Raw genomic sequence first — 22605 nt, forward strand, 5'->3', positions numbered from 1 at the left:
TAACCAAGCCTTGTTAGCTGTAGTGGGCAATAGCAGAAAGTACTGCTTTCCCCCCAACTTGTGCTTCACCAGTTACCACCTGACATGAACTTGTGCTACTGCATCATTACAGTGGTGCTTGTAGCAAGCCAAGATCCTCCTGTGGGAGGAGAGCCAGGTGGAATATGATTTTCTAGTTCCTGAGACATTTTCCAGTTTCAGTTCTTTCCCACTCAAATGCAGAACGAAAACCGAAAGGCATCAAAGTTCCCCTTGCGCAGATTTCTAGAAATATATATATTTGGGGGGATCCGTGCGTTTCCATAAGGTCGACTCTTTTGTTCCAGTTTCAACCCTTTCTATTCAACGCCATATTGCATTTTAGGAAGTTGAAGCCAAGGTGAAAAAGCAAAAAGTTCCTTTCTAAATAAAAAAAAAAAAAAAAGGGGGGGGGGGGGGAGGGGTCCAAAATTGCATGTTGACCTGTCTTGGAGCACACCGTTCTGCTTTGCTTGATTTTTTTTTGTTAATGAAATTTCATCCAAACTGGCACATCTCTGCAAAACACTTGGCTTTTAATAAATCAGCATTTTCTGGTGGAAAACCCTCCCTTGAGAAAATTTATAACAAGGCATTTTAACCCACTGCTCCATCTCTCCTCGGGTGAAACCTTTGAACTCAGTGCCTCAATTTGGAATGGCTTCTGATAGCTCAAGATTTCGCTCTGCTGCACCCCTGCTTGCTTCATTTAATTCTTGAAGACATTGTTAAGGTGAAGACCGGAGATGACACCAATTTCTTGCCCCTAAATGAAGTACCTGAGAGCAAGCAACCTCCAAAGGAAAGGAACATTACTAGTTGAAAATGTTGTAATTTAAAACTCACTGCCTTCCCCTAACTTCACACAACTCTGCTAGCACGGTTCTTGATACAAATATTACCTAAAAATTAAAGAGATGGGAGCAAAATCCACATGTGGCGAATTGAGTTAAAGAAATCTTATTAAAAAAACCCACTATTATATGTAATACCAGAGACTTTAAAACAGATTATTCTATTAATGTCTCACTTGTTTGTGTATTTGTTTTATTTCTATGTCAGCAGAGATTCCTTTAGAGATTAGCACCATGGACTAATGCACAAATGGGGCCAGATACTTGAGAGTCGTCTGAATATTAAGAATTTAAATCTTTAGCCTCAGTGATTTGAACAGAAAGCCAATTATGGGGCTGAATTAGTTTTCAAATTAAACTGCAATTTAAGGCTTGTGAAATTAATCCTTTAAGGCACAGAGTTGCATTCGTAGGTAAATTCATACGAGGAACCGAGATGCTGAATTCCTGGCTCTTCCCCTCTACTCACCTGATATTACAATTAATAAAGAGATGCTCAACATCCCGCCGGTTGTATTTTCAGGTGAATGGCGAGGGAGGGTATTGTCGAGTGGCAAAATTGTTGTAGCGAGGGAGGGAATGAAAACGGCGGTGAAGTCCTGGAGTCATTGAATACAGCTCCCATTGGCATTTTAAAATACTGGCAGGAGAGGGATAAGTGAAAGCTACTTCCATCCCATTTCAGTCTGAACCATTACCAGAGCACCTTGAAGTGAATCAATACAACGTTTCATCTATATTCATTTAAAAGTTAACTAAATAATAACACAAAATATTAATAGTAATTAATTTAGCTTGATATTCGTTTATGAGCTTGGAGGTAAATTGATTGTATGACTCTGCATTTACTTACGGTCCTGAATCATGAAGGTATTCAAACATGAGCTAAGGTATTCTTCATTAAGCTAATAGGATCAGGACATACTAAAATGCTTTGTTGAATGGACTTACATACATGCTAAAAAAATCAAGCGAGGCAATCAGTGCTTTGTCAGCTCAGGACCTTAGTAAATAAATAGCTATAAAAAGACACCATAGTCTGGCATTCAAACATTATGTAACTGTTTTAAGGCATTCTTAATAATTCAGTCGTGCAATATGGTGAGTATAACAAGAATGTGTATACATATTCCTATGTGGCCAGATACCTTAAATCAGCGATAAACTAAAGTGCCTCTATTGATTTCAGTGGAATTAGGCTGATTTGCATCCACTGAGGCTCTAATTTTTAGGGGAAGAGCGATTTGGTCTTGATAAAGTATGTCCAAGTGTGTTTGTACGGTGAGCACGCATGTTTGTGATCCGTATGCGGATAAATAGTCGTATGCAGAAATATGCTGAGGAAGTGTATGAAACACATTAGCATCTCCCTTGACTCTCAAAGTTGTAAGCTATTATTGCAATGTTTGGGCAAAGTTGACTCAACTTCCTAAAAATCGCAAGCTGTTCCCAACAGCGAGACCTAAAATGGGTGAAATCAAAGGGTGAAACAGCAGAAAAAAGAACCTGCTGTTCTCCCCATGACTGTATTTATTCACATTTGTCACTATTGCCATTCAAGATCAAATGCCATGCAGTAGTATGAAAATAGTAGGCAATACAGTGAATTCTTGGAGAGGGCTACCGTGCAGAAAAGAGTGTTTTCCTATGTGTACTGTCTTCCTAATAGCACCAGAACCAAGAGAGCATAGAAACAGTACAAGTATTATAGTCCTTAAAGGGATTTCATTGTAAAAAATCTCTTTTTGTTCTTACCAGAAGTTGATTCAACCAGTGGGTGGGAGTTTCAGTCTATCATGGCTTGAGTTCATCATACAGCCTATTGTACAGCTGACTATAACCTCCTTCTGTTGATTTTGTATAGACGTGGACTTCATCTTTGCATTTGGTAAGCTATTAAAAATAGCTTTGTCCAATCCACCTCTCTCCACCCACACATGGATATCCTCTTTTGGGGTCTTTTGTTCTCAAAGCACCATTTTGAGATAAGAAAACGCCCGTTGGGAGTTGCTTTTCCATTTTGCATCAATTTGGGTAGTTTTGAAATCATTGATTTTCTTAACTTTCTGTATGGAAATAACCAGACCCAATCTCAATGCAATAAAATAAAATCCCATATCCAAGGCTGTTGATGTTTTCTCTTCCAACGGAAATGGTAAGCCTCATATAAAACAAAATAAAACTGGCTGAATTAATCTTCTGAGACTGCTGTGGAAGTGAATTATAACAGTGCAATAGTCCATGCACTGCTCTCTTTTACCAAGCAACCACAAATAATATACTGCAAAACATTTGGGGAAAATCTAATAAAGGCATGTTATTCAAAAGAAGAGAGGGAAAATTGATGGCAGTGAAAAACTGTGGATGTTCATGCTAACCAGAATAAATGAATTTTTTATTCATCCTTTACCAAGATGCAAGTAGCAAAAAAAAAATCAAGAGTCTGGTGTTGTGTCCCTTCAGTCGCACGTGCTCACGTTGCATGCATGCGCATATGAACTGACTGTGGAGCTGTAGCATACCGTACAAAAACCCTGGGCACAGTTCACATAGTGCGTCATTGTAGACTACAGACCAAATTCTCTGATGGCCTTAATTTCATTAAGTGAACTTTGGCTCTGTCCACGCTCCTGTCATCATCCAGTCTTGCAAGGCTACAGCAAATGCAAATATCTGCTAGTAAAATTCGCAGCACAGCATTTCCCAAAAAGAAGTCTCTGGGCCACACGACCCGTGGTGGGATGGGCTTCTGTTGCTGATGTTCCCGAGCAGTGTATTCCCCTGATGCATTCTTCCAGTTCTCAGTCTGGTTGAATATTAAGTACTCTCCGTTGTACATTCTGCTTCTTCAGCTGCATTAATGGCCCGTCTGCCTTAGTTCAACTCTGCAGCAAAATCTTTGAAGTTTAAACTTCAGTGCTGTTTTACTCTATTATGGAAGTTATGAAACCATATTATAATTGCATAGACCTCTCCTTTCTCAGTGAAAATTCCAGATGCAGGCTGAGCATATATTAAAGCCCAGATTTTGTGCAGAGATGTCTGCCTGATTTCACCATTATATGCGTATTTGCCTATGTAAATGAATTCTTACTTTCTTATGCGTTGTGGTTGCTTGCAGTTCTGAAAATATTAAGTTATTCTCATTTCACTTTGTGCGTTTGTTGGGAGTGCCTGGCTATAATACGGCCTCCTAAGTTCAGCTGAGGCTCTTCTATTCATGCAACCCGTCTTACATGTTCTGACAACACATTTTGGCCTGTCGTGGTAGTTTTTTCTTTTTTTTTTTTTTTGCCTTTCTGCAGCTTTTTCAGTCTCATCGGGTAGCAAATTACTTGGCTAAACCGCACAAAAGTTGACCTGAAATCTGGACATACCCCTGTGCTATTTGTGCTCTGTGCATCCATTCACTTTCTTTCCCAAGATGTTAATTTTGTTTTAAACAATAGAGAATGTATCACTTTCGTTCCAGATGGCAGCACTCCCTTCAACTTATTCAATCATCTCTAGATCCACTTGTTCTCTTTATTCTCATTAGGTTGTCTCTTCATGCCTTGTTTGAGGTTGAGAATCTGATGTCTCCACTAATTAGGGAGTGACATCCTTTATGAATTAGGTGAGCTGCTTGAAAGGTCAAAATTTGCCATTAATTACAAAAAATAATGGTGGAAGAGAATGCCAGGAGCTATCAGCTACTCCCCGTGGAACGTCCTGTAACGGGAAAGCACTGCTTTTACTTTACTTTTCTGTCTACAGGATGTAGCATACAGCTTAATTTAAACATATTTGCAATGTATTAGGTCTGCAATAGGAATTCAAGCATTTATTTTATCTTGATGCCTTGCGCATCTTCCGATATAGTTTGATGATCCTATTACATGATTCTGGCGGGCCTGATTCTCACTTCTTATTTGAGACCAATAACAGCAAGAATATAAAAGGGCTTTTTCATCTGTTTAACACATTTTTTAACTTGGAGATGCCAGGCTGCATAGCGGGGTGCTTTTGTCTTTGACACTACAGTAGTTTTCTCCATGCTGTCCTCATGTTCATATCTCCTAAATTGCCTCTGCTATCATCCTCACTACTTGTGCTTTCAGTAATGACAGCTCTGCCTATTCATCATTCATTATATTGATTATCCAGACAATGCCGCATTGATTTTAAAGTAGTTATTCTGTTTAGATGTCTTTCTGGCCTTGCCCTCCCTTCTTTGACGGAAATGCTATGTTTGTTTTTCCCTTCTCACTTTCACAGGGTCTCTCCTTGCACTGATATCTGTGTCTTAAAACTCTGAAAGATCAGGATTGTAGATTTTGGCTGCCTAGCTTTGGCTGACAAAAACCACAGGATGAAATCTGAGCCCCACTGGTATCAATTGCAATGCTTCCTTCACTTTCTCAGAGGGCCAGGATTTTATCCAAGAAGATACATAAATCATATGGGTTTCTAGGTCAAAATATGATGTTTTATTTATTCACGACCCCTCTAATTCTAGATTCATGTTATGATCTCTCATGTTGTGATCTGTGGCAATAATGTCTTGTGCCTGGGTTACTAAACCGGGTCTCAGGAGCCCAGGTTTCTCTCCCAGCACTGCCCCTGCCTACTCGATGACCGTACATGAGTTACTCCATTACTCTGTGCCCCAGTTTCTCCACAGCTACAATGAAGATAACGATACTCATCTCTTTTGTATGGGATTAACTGATAGAAAACATCTATAGCAGAGCAAGGCTTTACTTGTTGTTATATCTGTTGCATATGTAGAGGGTGGTTCCTAGGCTCTACAATGCTTTGTGAACTCCCTCATTTTTGGTATATCAAATATACATGGGTACAGCCATGGGATGGCCCATTCACACAACCCATAGTCAGGCCTTACAGATTTCAAACGTAAAAGTTTATCATCAAAAATGACAAGCCCCAAAACATAATTTCCCCGAGAATAACCTTGTCTGATTGCTGTTATTCTCTCAATGCTTAGACATAACCTGCCTGCCAAAACCCAGTATCCCCGGGCTAGATTCTCAGCTCATGTAAATCCATATGGATTCATTGGCTCTGCGCATGTGTGCAGTGATGGATGAAAATCATGGTCTGATCTTGCAAATGGCCATGAGTTTGAGATGAGCAAATTCTCAGCAAGACATTTGGAAAGCAAGACAGCTGCTGCTTTCATACTTCCACTGAAACACGGAAACCAACAGGGAGCCCAAAGTTAGAGCGCAGCGTTCATACAGATCCATCATTTAGAAACCAGACCAAAAGACTATCTGGTGCTTACTAATGATGGTCTGGACCAGCCTACACGATGAAATTGTAAGAGGGTGACTGCCTTCAGTGTTGAAGCAATATTCAGAGGTTAATATTGAAGTAAAAAGAGGAGTATGTGTATTAATGCAGTATTCAGAGGAGCTAGGCTGTGACCGTTTGCACTGAAGTATAGACCTGGCCATATCAACTCTCAGCAAGGTAGCTCAGATATTTCAAGCAGTCTAGCCACAGCAACAGGGGTTCAGGGTAATTTACCCTGATAAGAAACAAAAGTTTAAAGCTGGCTCAGGTATCTCTGTCCTACTTTGTAACAAGCCATTTGGGATCCCATTGCGCTTGCTATTGTACAAATTCAGGGCCAGATTGTGTTCACCTTCCTGTGAGAAAGATCTCCTTTGAATGAATAAGATGCTGTTCATCATAAGTAAAGGATCTGGGAACGTGGCCCAAGCAGTTGTTATTGAGATCCTGCTTTGAATTATAAGTTGGCGTTTTTGGGGAAATGTAGCACATTTTATGTTGCTTTTAAGAATATAGACTTTCCTTCATCAAATTGCTCTGTTCTCTACACAATTGTCAGCATATTAACTGTTCGCTACATGCAGTTTGCAATCTGGGAAAAAAAAAAAACAGGAGGAAGGGGAGGTTTCCATTAGTTCAAAGCCATTATTAACTTGGGTTAATGAAGATCTAATGTAATATGATCATCACTACATGTCTGCACATAATGATTCAATCCTTTTCTATGGGGGGATGATTTAATTAAGTATCTTGTAGGTCAAAATTAGACTGGAAGGTTAACCAACCTTTAATGATTCTGCAACATTACCAGCCATTTAAAAACATAAATTGTAAGACACAGCTCAATAAAGAATTAGTATCAACACTGAAAACTGCATGAAGTTCTAGCTTGTCTGTTTGTATCGCAGATAAAGGATTTTTCCCCGCATTGATATGAGGCAGAAATGGCAGCGCGGAAGGTTTACTGGGGTTCTTTTCGTCTCTTGATGAGCTCATTCTCTCTTTCTTTTAACATGCATTAAGTCTAACTAATGAACATCAATCCTGTTTTTACCCATCTTAGGGGGGGAAGTTCATTATAATGCAATTGTAACAATCAAGCTTAAGGAACCACATTTACAAGGAGTTTGGGAAAGCAACTGTGCACAGGTTTCAGTTTTCACAATGATGTCTCTTAGCACTGTGAAAACCTGGTTTTTACTGCACAGCAAGGAGGTTGTTTGGATGTAGCTGAGACCAGAGGTTGAAAACAGTGGGTTGGTCCAGATGTAAATGGATGTAGCATTTCTCCTGCAGTTCTCTGTAAGCAGTAGCAGCTGAGCTAAGAAGAGCCCACCTTGACTTGGGGCATCCCAAGCCAAAAATTCATGGAGCTGAAAGTTTATGGCCATGTAGCTCAGGGATTGAGCGCTTAGCTTTTTTATTTTTATTTTACTTATCATATACTCATATTTGATCTGAAAGTCGCAGAGATACAAGGGGCCTCCCCAAGCTATTGTTACATAGTGCAGGACTGTACTGGACAGTGACCATCTCATTTCCAAATTGAACACATTTCAAAACCTGGCTTAGAGTAAAGACTGGATTTTTAAGAATCTCTTTTTCCCCAGCTCCCACTCCTCCAGCCATAAGAGTTGCATAAGTCTTGCACTTAATGATTTCATTAGGGCTTCTCCTAATACCGTGCACATCCCATGGAAAGCCTGATTAGTCCAAAGGGAGGATTTTCAAGAAACAATGTCCTCAGTCTCAGAGAGAGATGCAGACATCCTTTCCCCATGCTGTCTCATAGCGCTAACCTTCAACAGGTTGAAACAAAAATGTATCCCCTGACAAAAGTCATGTCCAGCAGACTGCAGTCTTTGAGAAATGAAAGGGATGTACTGTGAGGTTCATGGCGTTTTCCCTTGTCATGGCAGATAGGCTTTGCCATGTCAATCATTAATTTTAACTTGGATGATATGTGAACTTGGCACATTAGTTAATGAAGAGCTAAGGTACAGGAAGCTTGTCACTGCTCTCTGTGCGCGATAATTCAGTCACTTTCTTGGAAGCGCCGTTCAACACGCAACATATTTGGTTTAATATTGACATGATTTACTAAGATGTGTATTTTATTTAATATATGAGGTACCTGATTTTAGTGAGTAGGTCAGGTGTAATGAAAATATATCGAACGTGCCTTTTTGGATGATGGGTTTCTTAAGTGATGCATCACGTGGGTTTGGCCAGTCAGTCGCCTGTGCTTCCTCAGTTCACGTGTTCATTTGAATGAAGTACAGTGTATACAGTGTGTTAGTACACCACCCTTTCAAATCCAAAAATTACACTTGTTTCTGCCAGGCTTTGAATGCGAGAGGGCAAAGTAGTATGAATACATATTGGAAACTCATGACAGCTTCTAATCCTAAAGATGGGAATGGTGTTTGATCATTTCACTGTAGTCCCAATTTGTATATGGCTAAGAGCACCTTGGAATGGCAAAGAGGAGATGCATGGGGAGTCTTGTTGACCTCAATGAATATCCTCAAGCAAGCAAAGTCTATGCAGTTTGCTACTACATATTTACCTGGATGCTGTAATGCTGAGCTCCATAGAAATGTCTTCCTGCTAGAATTGTATGAAAAAGGATTCCCACTCAGGATTTGGGAGACCTGATAATCAAATGGACAATAGCAGATTGTCACCAAAAAGTATAGTATGGTAGAATTAACATAGCAGATAGAAGATGGATGATAAATCTGTTAATGGCTGTTGAACAAAATGCTTGGAGATGCTTCCTCTGGCTTCTCTAAACTGATAATGGGATGCCAGGGAGGGTAATGAATAGGGGGCAGATCACTCTAGATATATCTAAATCATCCACCCCTGCCACAGTCAGAGACAGAGCTAGATAAACCATTGGTCTGACCAAGTATGGCACTTCTTATGTTCATATGTAAAACATTAGATGGGATTGTACATCTAACTTGCTCTACCTAGACATATGTAATATGTGTGTGTGCATGCGTCTTCATGGCATTCATTTTAGCCGGCTGCATTTTTATGGTGTATACTCCCTTTAAGCTTAATACTCTGATACCTTGAGAAGACAGATGACCAACCAGAGATACATCTTGCTTAAGATGGGGTAAATCTATACAATACCTAATGCAGAACGCACACAGCAAGGGTAAGGTTGTACTTCAGCCCTTAATACAATGCTTCCCTGGGCATGGGACATAGTCTGGGTACTAGAGCAGATCTCCTAGGGCTGCTACTCTTGTTCTACATAGGTTAGAAATATGTGAGCAGATGAAGGGAGTGGGCATGTGGGCTACCTGCATCCATACATCAGGCAGTACAGCAGAAGTAATTTGCTGCTGGTTGGTAGCACAAGTCTATCAGATCACTTCCCTCTTGGAGCAAAGCAGGGGATCAGGGAGAGGAGTGCCACTTTCTCAGCATCCCTAATACCCACCGTACTCTTTTCCTGGGATGGCGCAGCTACGCATCATCCCCTACACAGAACCACTTGTTAAGTTACAATCTAGTAATTAATGTCAAGTTCTCCAAGCTTTTTCTTCCTGCTAGGTTGGATTTCATAATGAAAAATTATAATATTCACACATGAGAATCAGAGCAGATTGCAGCAGGAAACACAGCTCCCTGACACTTGGTTCACAACTCGAGAGGCATTTAACCAGTCTCTAGGGGGGGGTGGATTCAAGATAATCGAAATAAAGAAGTGTCATAGGACTGAAACACTAGTATTATTATTTTAGTGATCAAAGTGCGGTGCAAAGGGAAGCGAGCATAAGGGCAAAGGAAGCCATTGGGGCCCAGCCCTACAAGGACTAACCCCCAACTTACTCCTCCTTCACAAGGATAATCTTGGGAGATCAAAAATTTGTTCTCATGAGTAAGGCTTTTACTCACTTTGTGAATTCTCCCATCTGGGCATCTCATGTATTCAAAAGGATCTTTTTTTGCTATCTAACTGCAGCTTTTCTTTCTCAGTTATTAGGTTTTCTTACATTGAAAACTAAGTGATAAAATAGAGCCAACTATTTTGGAGATGTCTGAATACAGGGTATATACTTCCTAATGAAGGTTTTCTTTTCTCTTTCTTTTCTGTTTTCATTACCCACGTATTTCGCTGTTCTGTTCTGGGACATTTTCTCCATGCGGTGCATGGAGATAACATACCGTAAACTCCAAATCAATTGTCTCCTCATTCAACATATTTCCTATTTCATTTTTTCTCTGTAACAGTATTTATCTGAGGGGTGGCTTCTTTACTTGTATCAGTTTTCTCATCATAACTGTTTTTGCCGGGGAAGAAAAGCAATGCTGCAAGAGAAAGGCGAACAATTTATAGCTTCTGTGACCTTGCTTCAAATCAGTGACCCTTCCCGCAATCAAAGCTGAAGTGTTAAGGATGTTGAATCATTTGTTTTTCGTTTCACAATGGGAATGAGGATTATTGCTGAAGAATAGGATTTGCATTCGTCATAGGAATTGGCCGCAAACTTTTTAAAAGCACCCTGGAATTTTTTTACTGGAAAATCTCAGGTGTGTCGCACCACCGGGAATATACAGAGCCGTGTTGTGTAAGAGGCGCTCCCTGTGAGCGCATACAAGCATATGGGCTTCCCAAACGTGAGAAGGGGCAGTGAGGTGAGCAGCGTGTGGCAGTGGCCAGCATGGACGCTTGCAGCCACTGGTGGAGTGGAAAAGTGGTACCGCCACTTGAGGAGCGACTGAGTTGCCCATTCGGCCTTGGTCAGGCACAATCCTTGCTGAGCCGCGTTGGCCCCTCTGCCTGGATCAGTCCCAGTCTGCCATAATCTGCCCCAAACTGAACATGACTTTCAAATGAGCAACGCAAAAGCAATGCCCTACCATTTTTCTATCGACGCTCGTCTTTTCTGCCACCAGTAAACTTGGTCCATCCCTGATTTCAATGTCTCTTTTTGTTTCCCCTTCCTCCCATCCATTCTTTAGCATTGGCATCTGTATAGTCTTGCAGATGATTACTGTAAGCAGTATGCGTCCATCTTTTCAGTCATGCGTTCCTACCAGCAATAACAAATGAAAAGCTGGGCCCTGTCAGCTCTAAGGGACACAAGACCAGGCAGCTGCAGGAGACCATCCAATCAAGCAACATCTTCTACCATCATAATGATAATTTCCCACTTTAACAGAACACCCTGCTGCCAAACTCCGGTGATAATGAGCCTGTCATTGTGCTCCCTACAGTATCTAGAAAGTAGGGGGGTTTTTTTGCAAAGCAAATGAAGAAGCTGATGATTAACAAGAAACAAACCAAAGATTCACTCCATTGCTGGCCACACATACCAAATCATTGATTCTCTTTCCTGCTGGGCAGCAGCTGTTTCGTTCGCTTTGCAGAAACGTCTTTTTTTCTGCTTGAAAACGGGGTAGGGGCTGCCGCGATGGGCTGCACAATTGCAGGAGTTGGAGGCAGCAAACAATGGCAAGGGCCAATGCATGATGCACTTGAGGTGAGCATGGCAGCGGTGCTCTCGGAGAGATGTCGCCTTTGTCCCAGAATAGAAAAGTCCTGGGGTTGGCATGTATACGCATCACCCTTCCAATAAGGGTTTAGTCGCAGGGGCAGACAATTATTTTGGGTGGAGGGCCGTTTACTGAGTTTTGGCACGCCATCGAGGGCCAAATGACAGGCAGCCAGGGGCAGATTAATATTAATTATCTAATTTTTTTAGGGGCCTCATGGGCCGGATAGATTGGCCTGGTGGGCCACATTTTGCCCACCCCTGGTTTAGTGACCACCCAAATGCATGGCCACATTTCTACCATCGATTTAAAAATGCAATCCCAGGACAACTGTTCAGATGCACTTGATAATCTTCCAGGCCAAACCATTACCACTTCTTATCTCACAAACCTTGTCAGGATTTGTCTCAGGACAGTGAACATTGACATCTGAACAATTGTACTTTATCCTGGGAGAAATGCAATGCCTGTCTATAGTCTAAGAGGCCTTAGTCCGGTAAACTCTAGACGTGCCCTCCATATCAAAGTAACTGGACTGATTGTTAGATAAAAAAAAAGTTTTGGGGAAAGATATAGTAAAATGCAGAAGACACCTGTTACCTGAGAAATTAGACATTGTAGAAATAATCATACAACGTATTAGCTGGAAAGGTCCTTGAGAAGTCATCTAGTCTATTATAAATGAATTATCCTGACAGATCATCCAATCCAAACAGGGCATAGTGTTTTCACAGTGGGCTTCTTGGCTAGCAAGGTATATTTGAAATGGGATATCTTATTTATAACCTTTCTGAGTGAGGTGCATATCTCCACATCATGATCAGTATATTCTGAATCCACTGAAATGTCACTGAGATTTTGTTTTCTCTTGTTTCAAGGTACCTATGTGATGACAGTGACTGCAAATGATGCAGATGATAGTACTACAGCCAATGGGATGGTGAGATACCGAATTGTAACTCAAACCCCACAGAGTCCATCGCAGAATATGTTTACCATTAACAGTGAAACGGGAGACATTGTCACAGTGGCTGCTGGACTGGACAGAGAGGTGAGACTCAAGACAATAGTAGCTGGTTTTGATTGTCAGTGGTTTGCCCGAGTATAAAGGCCAGACTCCATTTCACACCTAAATGGGCCAGAAGTCTGGAGCGATTTGTGTTCAGGGCTCTTCTGGATATTATATTCAGAGCTGGATGTGAACTTCCACAAAGTTTAGAGGCGTGTGCGCGCAGTTCAGGTTTGGTCCAGTATTTGTCCTAATCATAAGCAGTCTGTAAAATTATTGTCTTTGGCGTTTTGATGAAAGGCTGCCCCTGGATAACTTAAGACTATAATTAAAGCCCTAGAAAATACCTGTAGGGAGCAGTCCCCCGCTGGTCGAGGAACAGACGGATCTTGAACTTCTGTAAATCTTACAGTGTATTCTTTGTACACAATTACAGCGCCCTTGTCAAAAAATCTCAGTATTTCATTAAAGCACCCTCATGCCAGTTCTCACACACTGCTTTCTTCTTGGACATTATATGACACCCACCCTACTGTGTGTCGGTCTAGCTCTCTCTTGCTGATGACTCTGCGTGGATAAAATTAGGAAGCTGTGAGTTTCAAGAAATGTTGGGGCATGTTTTGGTTTTTGCAAAGCCCCTTGGTTCCCGATACGTTTCCTTTCTGCTATTTTACAATGTACAGTTCCTTCAGATGGGAAAAAAATGTATATATTTTAAGTCATGAAACTGTAGTTCACCTTCTCAGATTAGCTGCAATGGTTCTCAGAGCCCCAATGCATCAGGAGATGTTTTACTGAGGGCAGTCTAAATGTAGACTTTCAAACCCCATGCATAAAAAAACCCAATCAGATTGGCATAACTGGTAGGCTCTCTTGTTTCAAATTTGACTCAAATCCAAGTCATCTGAATTAGCCTGGGAAGTGAAGTTTTCTATCCCCAGGATCAAATCTGATTGGCTCAGAGTGAAGGAAGGACTTATATCATGATTTTTTTTTCCTGGTGATTAGTTAGAATAAGCACCCGTCCATATTCAAACACTTCAGTCTTATTTGCTGAAGTCACAAATGATCAGCAGTGCTGGTTAACTGTGATAGCCCAGTAATAATACAGCAAACGCTGAGAAGAAAACAGAACCCTAGCTTCAATGATAAAATGAACCATAGTGCTTGTGGTCTTCCCAGTATTAAGTGCAGGCTGCCGTGCTCCGGAGGTAAATTATTGCAAGGCAGTCTTTTTTTAACGGTGCTGAGCCCACTAGATTGATAACCGCTGCCTTCCAAAGATTAGTTAAATTTTATTTCTCTTTCCTTATCTGTGAGTGAAACCAAATGGGTGCGAGAGCGCATACAAAGGGTTGGTGGGTGGACTCGTTGTCTGAGATGCTGCAATTGGAGGGGCGTGAGGGTGCGGAGGTTTCATGTCAGAGTGTATCTCTTCGGCGTCAATCACGGCAGGCCGCCTTTGCTGTGCGTCGAGGCCTCCGGTTCCAAAGCCCTCTGTCGAAAGCCGGCTGATCGACACTTTTGTTTCTGCCGGTTGCATTCAGACACCTCGGGCTCCTTTTTGCTTCCAGGCGGCACACGGCCTAAGGATACCAGGCTGCTTCGACACATTTCCATTCAGCCTGGAAGCTGGAATCCTAAACACAGCCGGCAAGCAGGAGGAAGGTGGCCACTGGTAAATACAGGGAACTGGATGAAAAAAAATTGACAGCAGGCAGAAGAGAGCCTGGTGGCATTTAAAAGACTTGGAATAGAAACCAGGGGTGCCCAATGGAGCTGACACAGACTACGGACTTGCTCGGGGCATAATCTCAGCTAGAGCTGACCCCGAGGGAGAAAGCTCTGTGAAACAGCTATCTGAAGAGGACGGCAGATGAAAGAAGAGCTTGCAAGAGATTGGATGGGGAGACAGGAAAAAGGAATTAAAAAAAAAAGGAAAAGGCACTACCTCTTGCTTCTTCCCCAGTCTGATCTAGGCAACTTTGCAAACATGAAAAGGGACAGACCTGACCTTTCCTTGCTTTGCTTATTTACAAAACCCAAAACTTACCTGAATATTAAGCAGATAGATTATGCCGGACAGTGCTGAAGCTGCAGTCCACTTGTCATAGAAGGACAGACATAGACAACGTAGTCCTCCAAGAACTGACAGGACAACCTCTGACTACCCAAAGCTTTATAGTACTGACTACCCAAAGCTTTATGCCACTAACTACCCAAAGCTTTATGCCGCTGACTACCAAAACTTTATTCCACAACAGGGCCCAGTAGAAATCAGCAGCAAGGCCATTTTCCATGGATGTCAATAGAGCGAGGACTTTGCTCTATGTCCTGCAGAATACAGAAAGGGTCTGGACCTTCCTCATTTTCATCGCAACAGGGGTAGTAGGGAGGGGAGAGACAAAGGATGTCATCACCTCAAATCAACTGAAAAACTATGCAGACATTTTGTGCTCCCTTTCCCGGTGCTTTAGTTCTAAGAAATTATGGTGCAGAGGCAATGAACATGTGGAAACACTATATTAATTGCCCCACAGCTGTGTTCCAGGTGAGAAGACGGTAAATTCAAGCTGCCGAGTTGCAGGTATACTGCCAGGCCTACCCTCACACGATGGCATGTGGTTCTTTTATGCTGCTTCCCTGGATTTTCTTGGAATTAAAGTGAAGATTTTTTTTTCTAGTAACATAAAATCTTATTAAATCTAAATTGAACACTGTAGTTTGCAAGTTTACTAACCGTACTGCAAGTTCTGGCTGAAGTCTCGAATAGAAAGCCTCTTGAGGGCCTCAAGTCAGTTTTGCTGCTGAGGTTTGTTCATTAAGAGAAGGAGCCAAATTGCAGCAGCAGTTTGAATGCAGATGGGATCTGAATGAAAATGTTAACACATCTGACCCGTTCAAGTGAAGCTACTGCAACCAAGATATATTCCCCGGGTACAGACTATTTTCTCGGATGTTTATCGACGTGTCACACTGCGCCCATGACATTGGGCTGCTAGGCTGTGTTGATACAGGGCCTGATTCTTCTTTACACTGAGACCCTTTTACACTGGTCCAACAATAAAAAGAGGCCTTTCGGTGGCTGTAGATTTAACTACCAGAGCCTTAATATCAATGAGAAAACAGGACCGTATCGTACGTCCAACATTACACCTTGCACTGGATAAAGCAATTATATCTGAATGGTAAATGCAAGAGAAAAAGGCGATGTAGCTAGTTGCTGGATGCTTCTTGCAGTATATTTACTAGTGCTTTCTCAGAATCATCATTTAAATATTGACCATGGACTGATTTTACAGCAATATGCATATAAGTCAATTAAATGTTTTGAGTCTCCAGTAAATGATTGGGTTTACAGCTCAGGGTTTGTCCTGTGCAGTGTTTCAGATGACCGTGAAGATGAAAAAAAACACAAGAAATCCCTTCTAAGAAGTTCTGGTAATTTATAGAAATGCAGAAACTCTGATTTCTCACAAACTGAGGAGGAAATTAAAAACTCAGCCTCTGAAATTGTTCTAGTCTTCCTAAATGTGTCTGACATTGAAGATAGCAAAATGAAAAGCCAAGGTATTAAAATATTGATGGCTTTAAAGTTATCTTACCTGGTTCCCATTAATCTGGATGTAAATATGGTTACAAAGCTGTGTGTCCATTCACTCATTATGCCTGTGTTTAATTGAATGGATCCCCAAGGAAGATAAAGATAATTGGACTGCACTTCATAAAAATTATTAAAGGAGGACAGTTTAGCAACAGTCTGATTTAAGCTCCTGTCTGCATAAAGGTGAAAAATGCCAAAGGTGGAACAAAAGAGTCTCTCTCCTATTGAACTAATAGGGAAAAATGATAGGGTTTCAGAATGTAAAGAACTAGATCGTCAGAGGCACATTGAAATAGCAAGGCTAGCGTGAAAAGGTTAAAATCAAATACTTGCTCTGAAGCAGACAAAAGTCAAGCAGATGTAAGAGGATTGCTGGTGAATGTATTACGAGTGGGGGGGGGAAATCAGACAGTGATTGGAGCATGGGATATATGGATTAGCAAGAAAGGCCATAAACCTAAGAGATGGACAGGTTATAACAAAGCTCTGGGGGAAAAGTCAGGCTATTTTATTTGGTTTTAAGCAGGCTGCTGCACAGCTAGGTTGCACTAGGCATGGCTAGTCTCCAATTGCAAGTCATTCTAGCTGCTTAATTTGATTGCGTTCCCATCCTCGTTGTTCTCCGTTGCTTTGTACCACCCAAGTATGTCGCAGAGACAAAGGGGTGAGTGCCTTGCAGCCCTCCTCCCTCCCCCCACGGGAACGTGCCTAGACCCACACTGTGCTGGTACCACCAACTCCCTAAGGCTCGGCACATCCACCAGCTGCGGATCAAATCCAGACCGTCAATCTGAAGGCAAGCGTGCCAGCCAATGAGCTCTTGGTGCAGTAATTCAACTCCATCAGATACATTGATTTCTCTTGTGGCAAGATATCTGTCTCAGCAGCACAGTAAACCATTCTCGGGTCTACAGCATAGGCAATATCATCCTCTGAAGAGCTTCTGCTAAATATTTTATGAACAAGGACTTTGAGCATATATATATAAAAAAAAAAAAAGAAGAAGAGAAAAGGAACTGGCTGATTCCACACACTGCTGGCAGACCAATAAACGTCGAGACATCTCAAATGTCATCCGGGCTTATTTGAGATAATAAGCATTTCAGCTCTGTGATTCTTGTAGTGAAGTGCTGCTTACTTTTTTGAGATCTCCTTTAGAACAAGGTCTTTTCCAGCACATTCATCTCATGTTTAAAACTAAATAAATAAGAAAGTCAGGAGCTGTAAAGTGGCTTTTTCGAATTGCTCTGTGTTTCTATTTCTTTTAAAAGTGATTGGAGCTATGCTACCGCAAATGCTTTTAAAAATACATGAAATCCAATTCTGTGATTACCACACTTCGCTTTCTGAAAACGTGATGTTGCAAGTCTTTTTCTCAGCCAAGTGAAAGATAAAAGGGAATGCCTACCAACAACTATGCTAATGGCTTATTTTATTTATGAATGAAACGGCAGGATTGGGAAGGGATGGCGGGGAGGAAAGAGTCCTTTGATTGCTTGGAAGATGTTTTCATAGATTTCGTAGACATCGGGGTTGGAAGGGACCTTGCAAGATCATCGGGTCCAGCCCGCAGCCCCAAAAGGCAGGAAATCAGTTGGGGCCAGATGACCCCAACAAGACAGTCATCCAAATGCATCTTGAACATGTCCAGAGTAGGTGCTTGCACCACTTCTAGCGGGGAGTCTATTCCAAACTCTGGAGACTCAGACGGTAAAGAAGTGCTTCCTTATGTCCAATCTAAAATGGCCTTCCAGCAATTTGTGTCCATCAGACCTTGTTTTCCCTTGGGGTGCCCTGGTGAACAGCCGTTCTCCCAGATCCTGGTGCACACCCCAATATACTTACAGGCTGCCACCAAGTCCCGCCTAAGCCTGTGGTTTTGCAAGCTGAAGAGTCCCATGCCTCTCAGCCTTTCCTCACAAGGCCTGCTCTCTCGACCTTGACCTCTCTTGGCCATGTTGTTGATCTCTTCCAAATGTATGTCTTTGCTGAAACTAGAATTCGCCAGGAGAAAAGCACTTTGCAATGCATTATTGAAAAAAATAACATTGCTGCTTTCTTCCCATGAGTTACATAGCCCAAATGCCATGGTTTGGTTTTGCCTAGAGTAGTAGCAATCCAGAGCGCTGGGGTGTCAATGCTGACAGCAGTTGTCTTCAGGTACCCAATGGAGCCATTTCATTAGAAACCAATTGGTTGCTGTGTTGTGGAGTTATTGGACAGATTGGATAGCAGAGCATAGATCAGAGATGTATTTGATAGCTGTGTTGGTCTGAAACAAAAAGAAATGCAAAACTCTTGAACTTTTCATTCAGAGAGGATACCTTTTATTAGACCAACTAAGAAATTGCAAAAAATATGTATTGTTCTGCAAGTTTTTGGGCACACATGCCTTCGTCAGACTCCGGGAAAATTTAAGATGGTAAGAAGTCCCCATAGGTAGAAAGTAAACTTCTTTTTTTCAGAGAGGAAGCTGAAGGTGGAAGTCTGTTCCTCTGGGTCCATGAAAGTGTCTTTATGAGTTGCTCTTTGATATGCAGATAAGGCAGTATTCCCTTCCTGGCAGTGTCAGATGGCAGAAAGGCAGGGAGGTGTAGAAATCTTCCTTGTTGTTGAGCAATGAATTTTAAATCCAAAATCGGCTAAAATTCAGCATCTGCCATGTTTCAGGGATATATTTGGTAGCCATGTTGGTTTAAGACAAAAAGAAACGCAAAACTCTAGAATTCTTGGTTCAGAGACGATACCTTTCATTAGACCAACTAAGAAATCACAAAAAAAATTGTCTTTTTCTGCAAGCTTTCAGGCACATGTGCCCACACTGAGAAGGAAGGGGCATTACTCGGATGGGTCTAATTATAGGTGTTGCCAGGAGCTAGTTGAGTCTACAAATTTGAGCACCCTTGGGACTACTCAACTTTAACCCAGCTAGAATGGTTCCATTGCACAGGCCTAGACTGCCAAGGTGCAGAGCACTGCATCCAGCCGCTTAGCTAGAAGCATACACCTGACTTTGTTGGCTTTACAACATTGGTGAGTTCCCTTGTGACAGGATGGTCCTAAGCTCAGCCTTTCTGGAAGCCTTAAACCCTTTCATTCCTCTGGAACAGTCCAAAGGGAATCTGGCCTCTGCTAAATTTATTTCTCTTCCATGCATATCAATACGCAACTCCTCCTCCTCCTCCTCCAAGCAAGGCTAGAGGAACATCTGTTGCAGCTTGATTCCAAAGGGTCATATTTCTTGACGTGATCCAAGTTATACATGAGTGAATCTATGCAGATCAACAGTCATGCATATGTACTGATGCAGCTTGTCTACACTGGGTGAATGTTTCATATTTTCTTCACCCAAATTAGCCATCTCAAAAGAGCAGCAATGACTGACGCAAAATTGTAGGAGCATGTCACCTTATGACAGGCACCATCAAAAATATGAGCTGTATTTACTATCTGTATCTGATATCAGAGTCCTTCTGCTTAAATCAAGGGAGATTGCAGAGTAGTACTTCATTTTTTATTTTCTCTCAGTTATTTTCTTTTGCGCTAGACCTCAAACAACCAGATATCCATGGGTATGAAGGATTTTATTTTCAAAGATGGAACTTGGCAGTCAGTGCTTTAAAAATACACAAAGAAAAAAATGCTTGAAGTCAGGGGTGGGCAAAATGCGGCCCGCAGGCCAGATGCGGCCTGCCAAGCTATTCTATCTGGCCCGCGGGGCCCCTAAAAAATGTAGAAAGGTAATATTTATCTGCCCCTGGCTGCCTGTCATGCAGCCCTCAATGCCTTGCCAAAACTCAGTAAGCGGCCCTCCACCTGAAATAATTGCCCGCCCCTGCTCTAAGTTGTATGCACAAAGGAGGGAACTAACTCTCAGTTATTTGCAAGGTGCAACCTTGGACTTCCTTTTTTAGCTGTGCCAACCTCTGTATTTAAACACATGGTCTTAAAAATTCCCGGCACGCTTTCCCCAGAAGTGAGGCAGCTAGCCACTAAAATAAACCTCCAAGGGAAGTGGTGGATTTCCCACCTCTTGCTGTCTTCAGACCTTGTTTTTTGGCATATTTTAGCATGCATCTAGTTTGAGAGATGTCTTAGTCACACACAAGTTACTGGCCTCAAAGCAATATTAACTAAGCGAAAGTCCGTCAGCAGTGCTACCTAGGAAGTCAGGCTGAATAATGTTCTGGTCCCATCTGGCCTCCAAATCAATGAAGCTATGAACGAGTAAGAGTTTGTCTTTGCTATTAAAAATGAAGAAATTCTCCCATGCCTCTACCGTGCAGCGAGCTGTGCGCTGGTTGTCTGCTTGGTTGCCCCACTCCTTCCCAGGGATTTGTTGAAGCATAGAGTTGTTCTGGGCAATGAATGCTTCTCTCTAAGTGTCACTTATCACTAAATACCGTGTTACTCCTGATACCTTTTAATTTTGCAGGTCCATGTAACAAAAATGTAAATACCAAGGCTTTATATGTTAATATGTCTGATTATCATTGCTTAAAGATAAAACTGGTTAAATTATTCAGTTATGAAATTATCCCATTTTCACAGCAGCATTTCTTGTCAAAAGAAGAGCTGATTAGCTGTAAGCTGAATTTAGCTAGTAGATTTACAGTTGATTCTGGTTAATATTTCTACATTGTATGTGGGACTGATTTGAACTTGTTCCATCACTCCAACATGCATTTCATTTTCTCATTACAGACAAGAATGACCTATGTCAGCAAATTATTCTGAGGAGTGCTACCACTCATCAGTGAAGAGGGTTCGTTTTATTAACCCCATTTAGTACCTTTGGAAATACAGTGTGCACCCAGTGAAGAGCCACTCAGAGTAATTTGTAGATGTCAGGAGTTAGAGCTGGGAGGGGCTGAACCTACTCTAGTCGCTGTTGGTTCAGCCTCTGTCAACCCACCGCAAGCGATTCTGGAGTCCGAACATGACAGAGATGCTTTGGGAGCTGGTATTAGGAGAGCCCCCCGTTAGTGAGGGGCATACGTCAGTGTATTTTGCAGCATACTCACGGTGTCCAAAAGTGATCTCATCCCCTTCTGCACTTGTTCCAGTGCTTGTGGCCTTTTTCTCTCTTGCAAACCTCGCCAGAGTGATCTGTGCCTTCCAGGTTCGATAACTGGAAGGTGTTCAGTATAAGCATCTTCCTGAAGATGGGTTAGGAGCCTCGACTAGTAGTCCAAAGTGGTGACAAGGGGAGTTATTTCAAAACACCTATTCCTTATTCATTCTTTAGCTACCAACAGGTGTTGCATTTGTCCCCAGATAAGTTGTGCCCGTGTTTGTCCTGGGACAGTAATATCCCGGGATTGGTGTGTAGATACCTTGCCCTTCTAATCTGGGTTCAGTGAGTGGTTGAATGCACTGCCACTTTTCTGCCATCAATTCAATGATGAAATCCTGAGAAAACCATTCAGATGCACTTGCGATGCCCTGGAATAAACTGCTAGGACTTCTTATCCCCTAAACCTTTTTAGGATGTATCCCAGGGCAACAGACATGGATGTGTGAACAACTGTTCTTTGTCCCAAAATAAAATGGTTTATCCCAGGGCACATGTGGCCTTTGCGTGGGCACTTGTATTCTGAAATAAGAGTTCCTCAGTCCACGTTGGTTTGTTTTGCTTCCAAGGTAGATTGAGCAAATTCAAAATAAGGCACTCTTAAGCACCAACACAGGAAGCTAATCAGGAATAGCTATTCCATTTTAAATGCATCTCCTACCTTAAGCTAAGTTAACTTGTCTGTGAACTTAAGGCTTAGTAACATTTGCTGTAGAGATTGCATGTCACCTGGTCTCCAAAACCTTTCCCCGTTTCCCGTTTACTTATGTTCCAATTCAAGGTGAAGGTTTTGATTTGCAAAGCCCTGAATTGTTTGGGCTCTTGCTGCCTTAGGAAAAGATGGTGTCTTTCCATGTCTGAAGTTGCTGGAACCCTAAATATTATTTATGGAGTCTTGATATGGGCTTCTGAATTCTCAGCTCTGGATCGAATTCCCCCGCTTGATCCAGAGGCTCTGTGTTGTTTGACATTCAAGAAAGTACTAAAGCACGTTGCATGAGCGTAAGTGTTCAAGGTGATTCCTAGATTTAAATGTAGCTCAAAAGAGTTTTTTCTCTGATAAACCATGATATTCCTCATATACTGCAGTGATACCCAAGGTACGATATGGGGCTAGACAGAGAGGTAAGACCCATAAGGCAAGATATTTAGCTAAGGAAAGTAGGCATGGAAAGAGAGAGAACTCAGGCGTGAGCATGAGTGTCCCTGGGAAAAAAAAGATTTGAAG

At 41.9% G+C, this 22605-nt stretch overlaps 1 protein-coding gene across 1 annotated transcript in view; it reads left to right on the forward strand.

The window, feature by feature from the left end:
• CDH4 (cadherin 4) overlaps positions 1-22605 on the forward strand; it is a 759836-nt gene that overhangs the window by 642450 nt on the left and 94781 nt on the right. Inside the window, exon 10 of the mRNA XM_006025923.3 lies at positions 12569-12741. Within this exon, the coding sequence (XP_006025985.2) occupies positions 12569-12741 (173 nt within the window). The remainder of the gene's footprint in view (positions 1-12568; positions 12742-22605) is intronic.

Source organism: Alligator sinensis, unplaced genomic scaffold (assembly GCF_000455745.1).
Source record: "Alligator sinensis unplaced genomic scaffold, ASM45574v1 scaffold1046_1, whole genome shotgun sequence".
NCBI lineage: Eukaryota > Metazoa > Chordata > Crocodylia > Alligatoridae > Alligator > Alligator sinensis.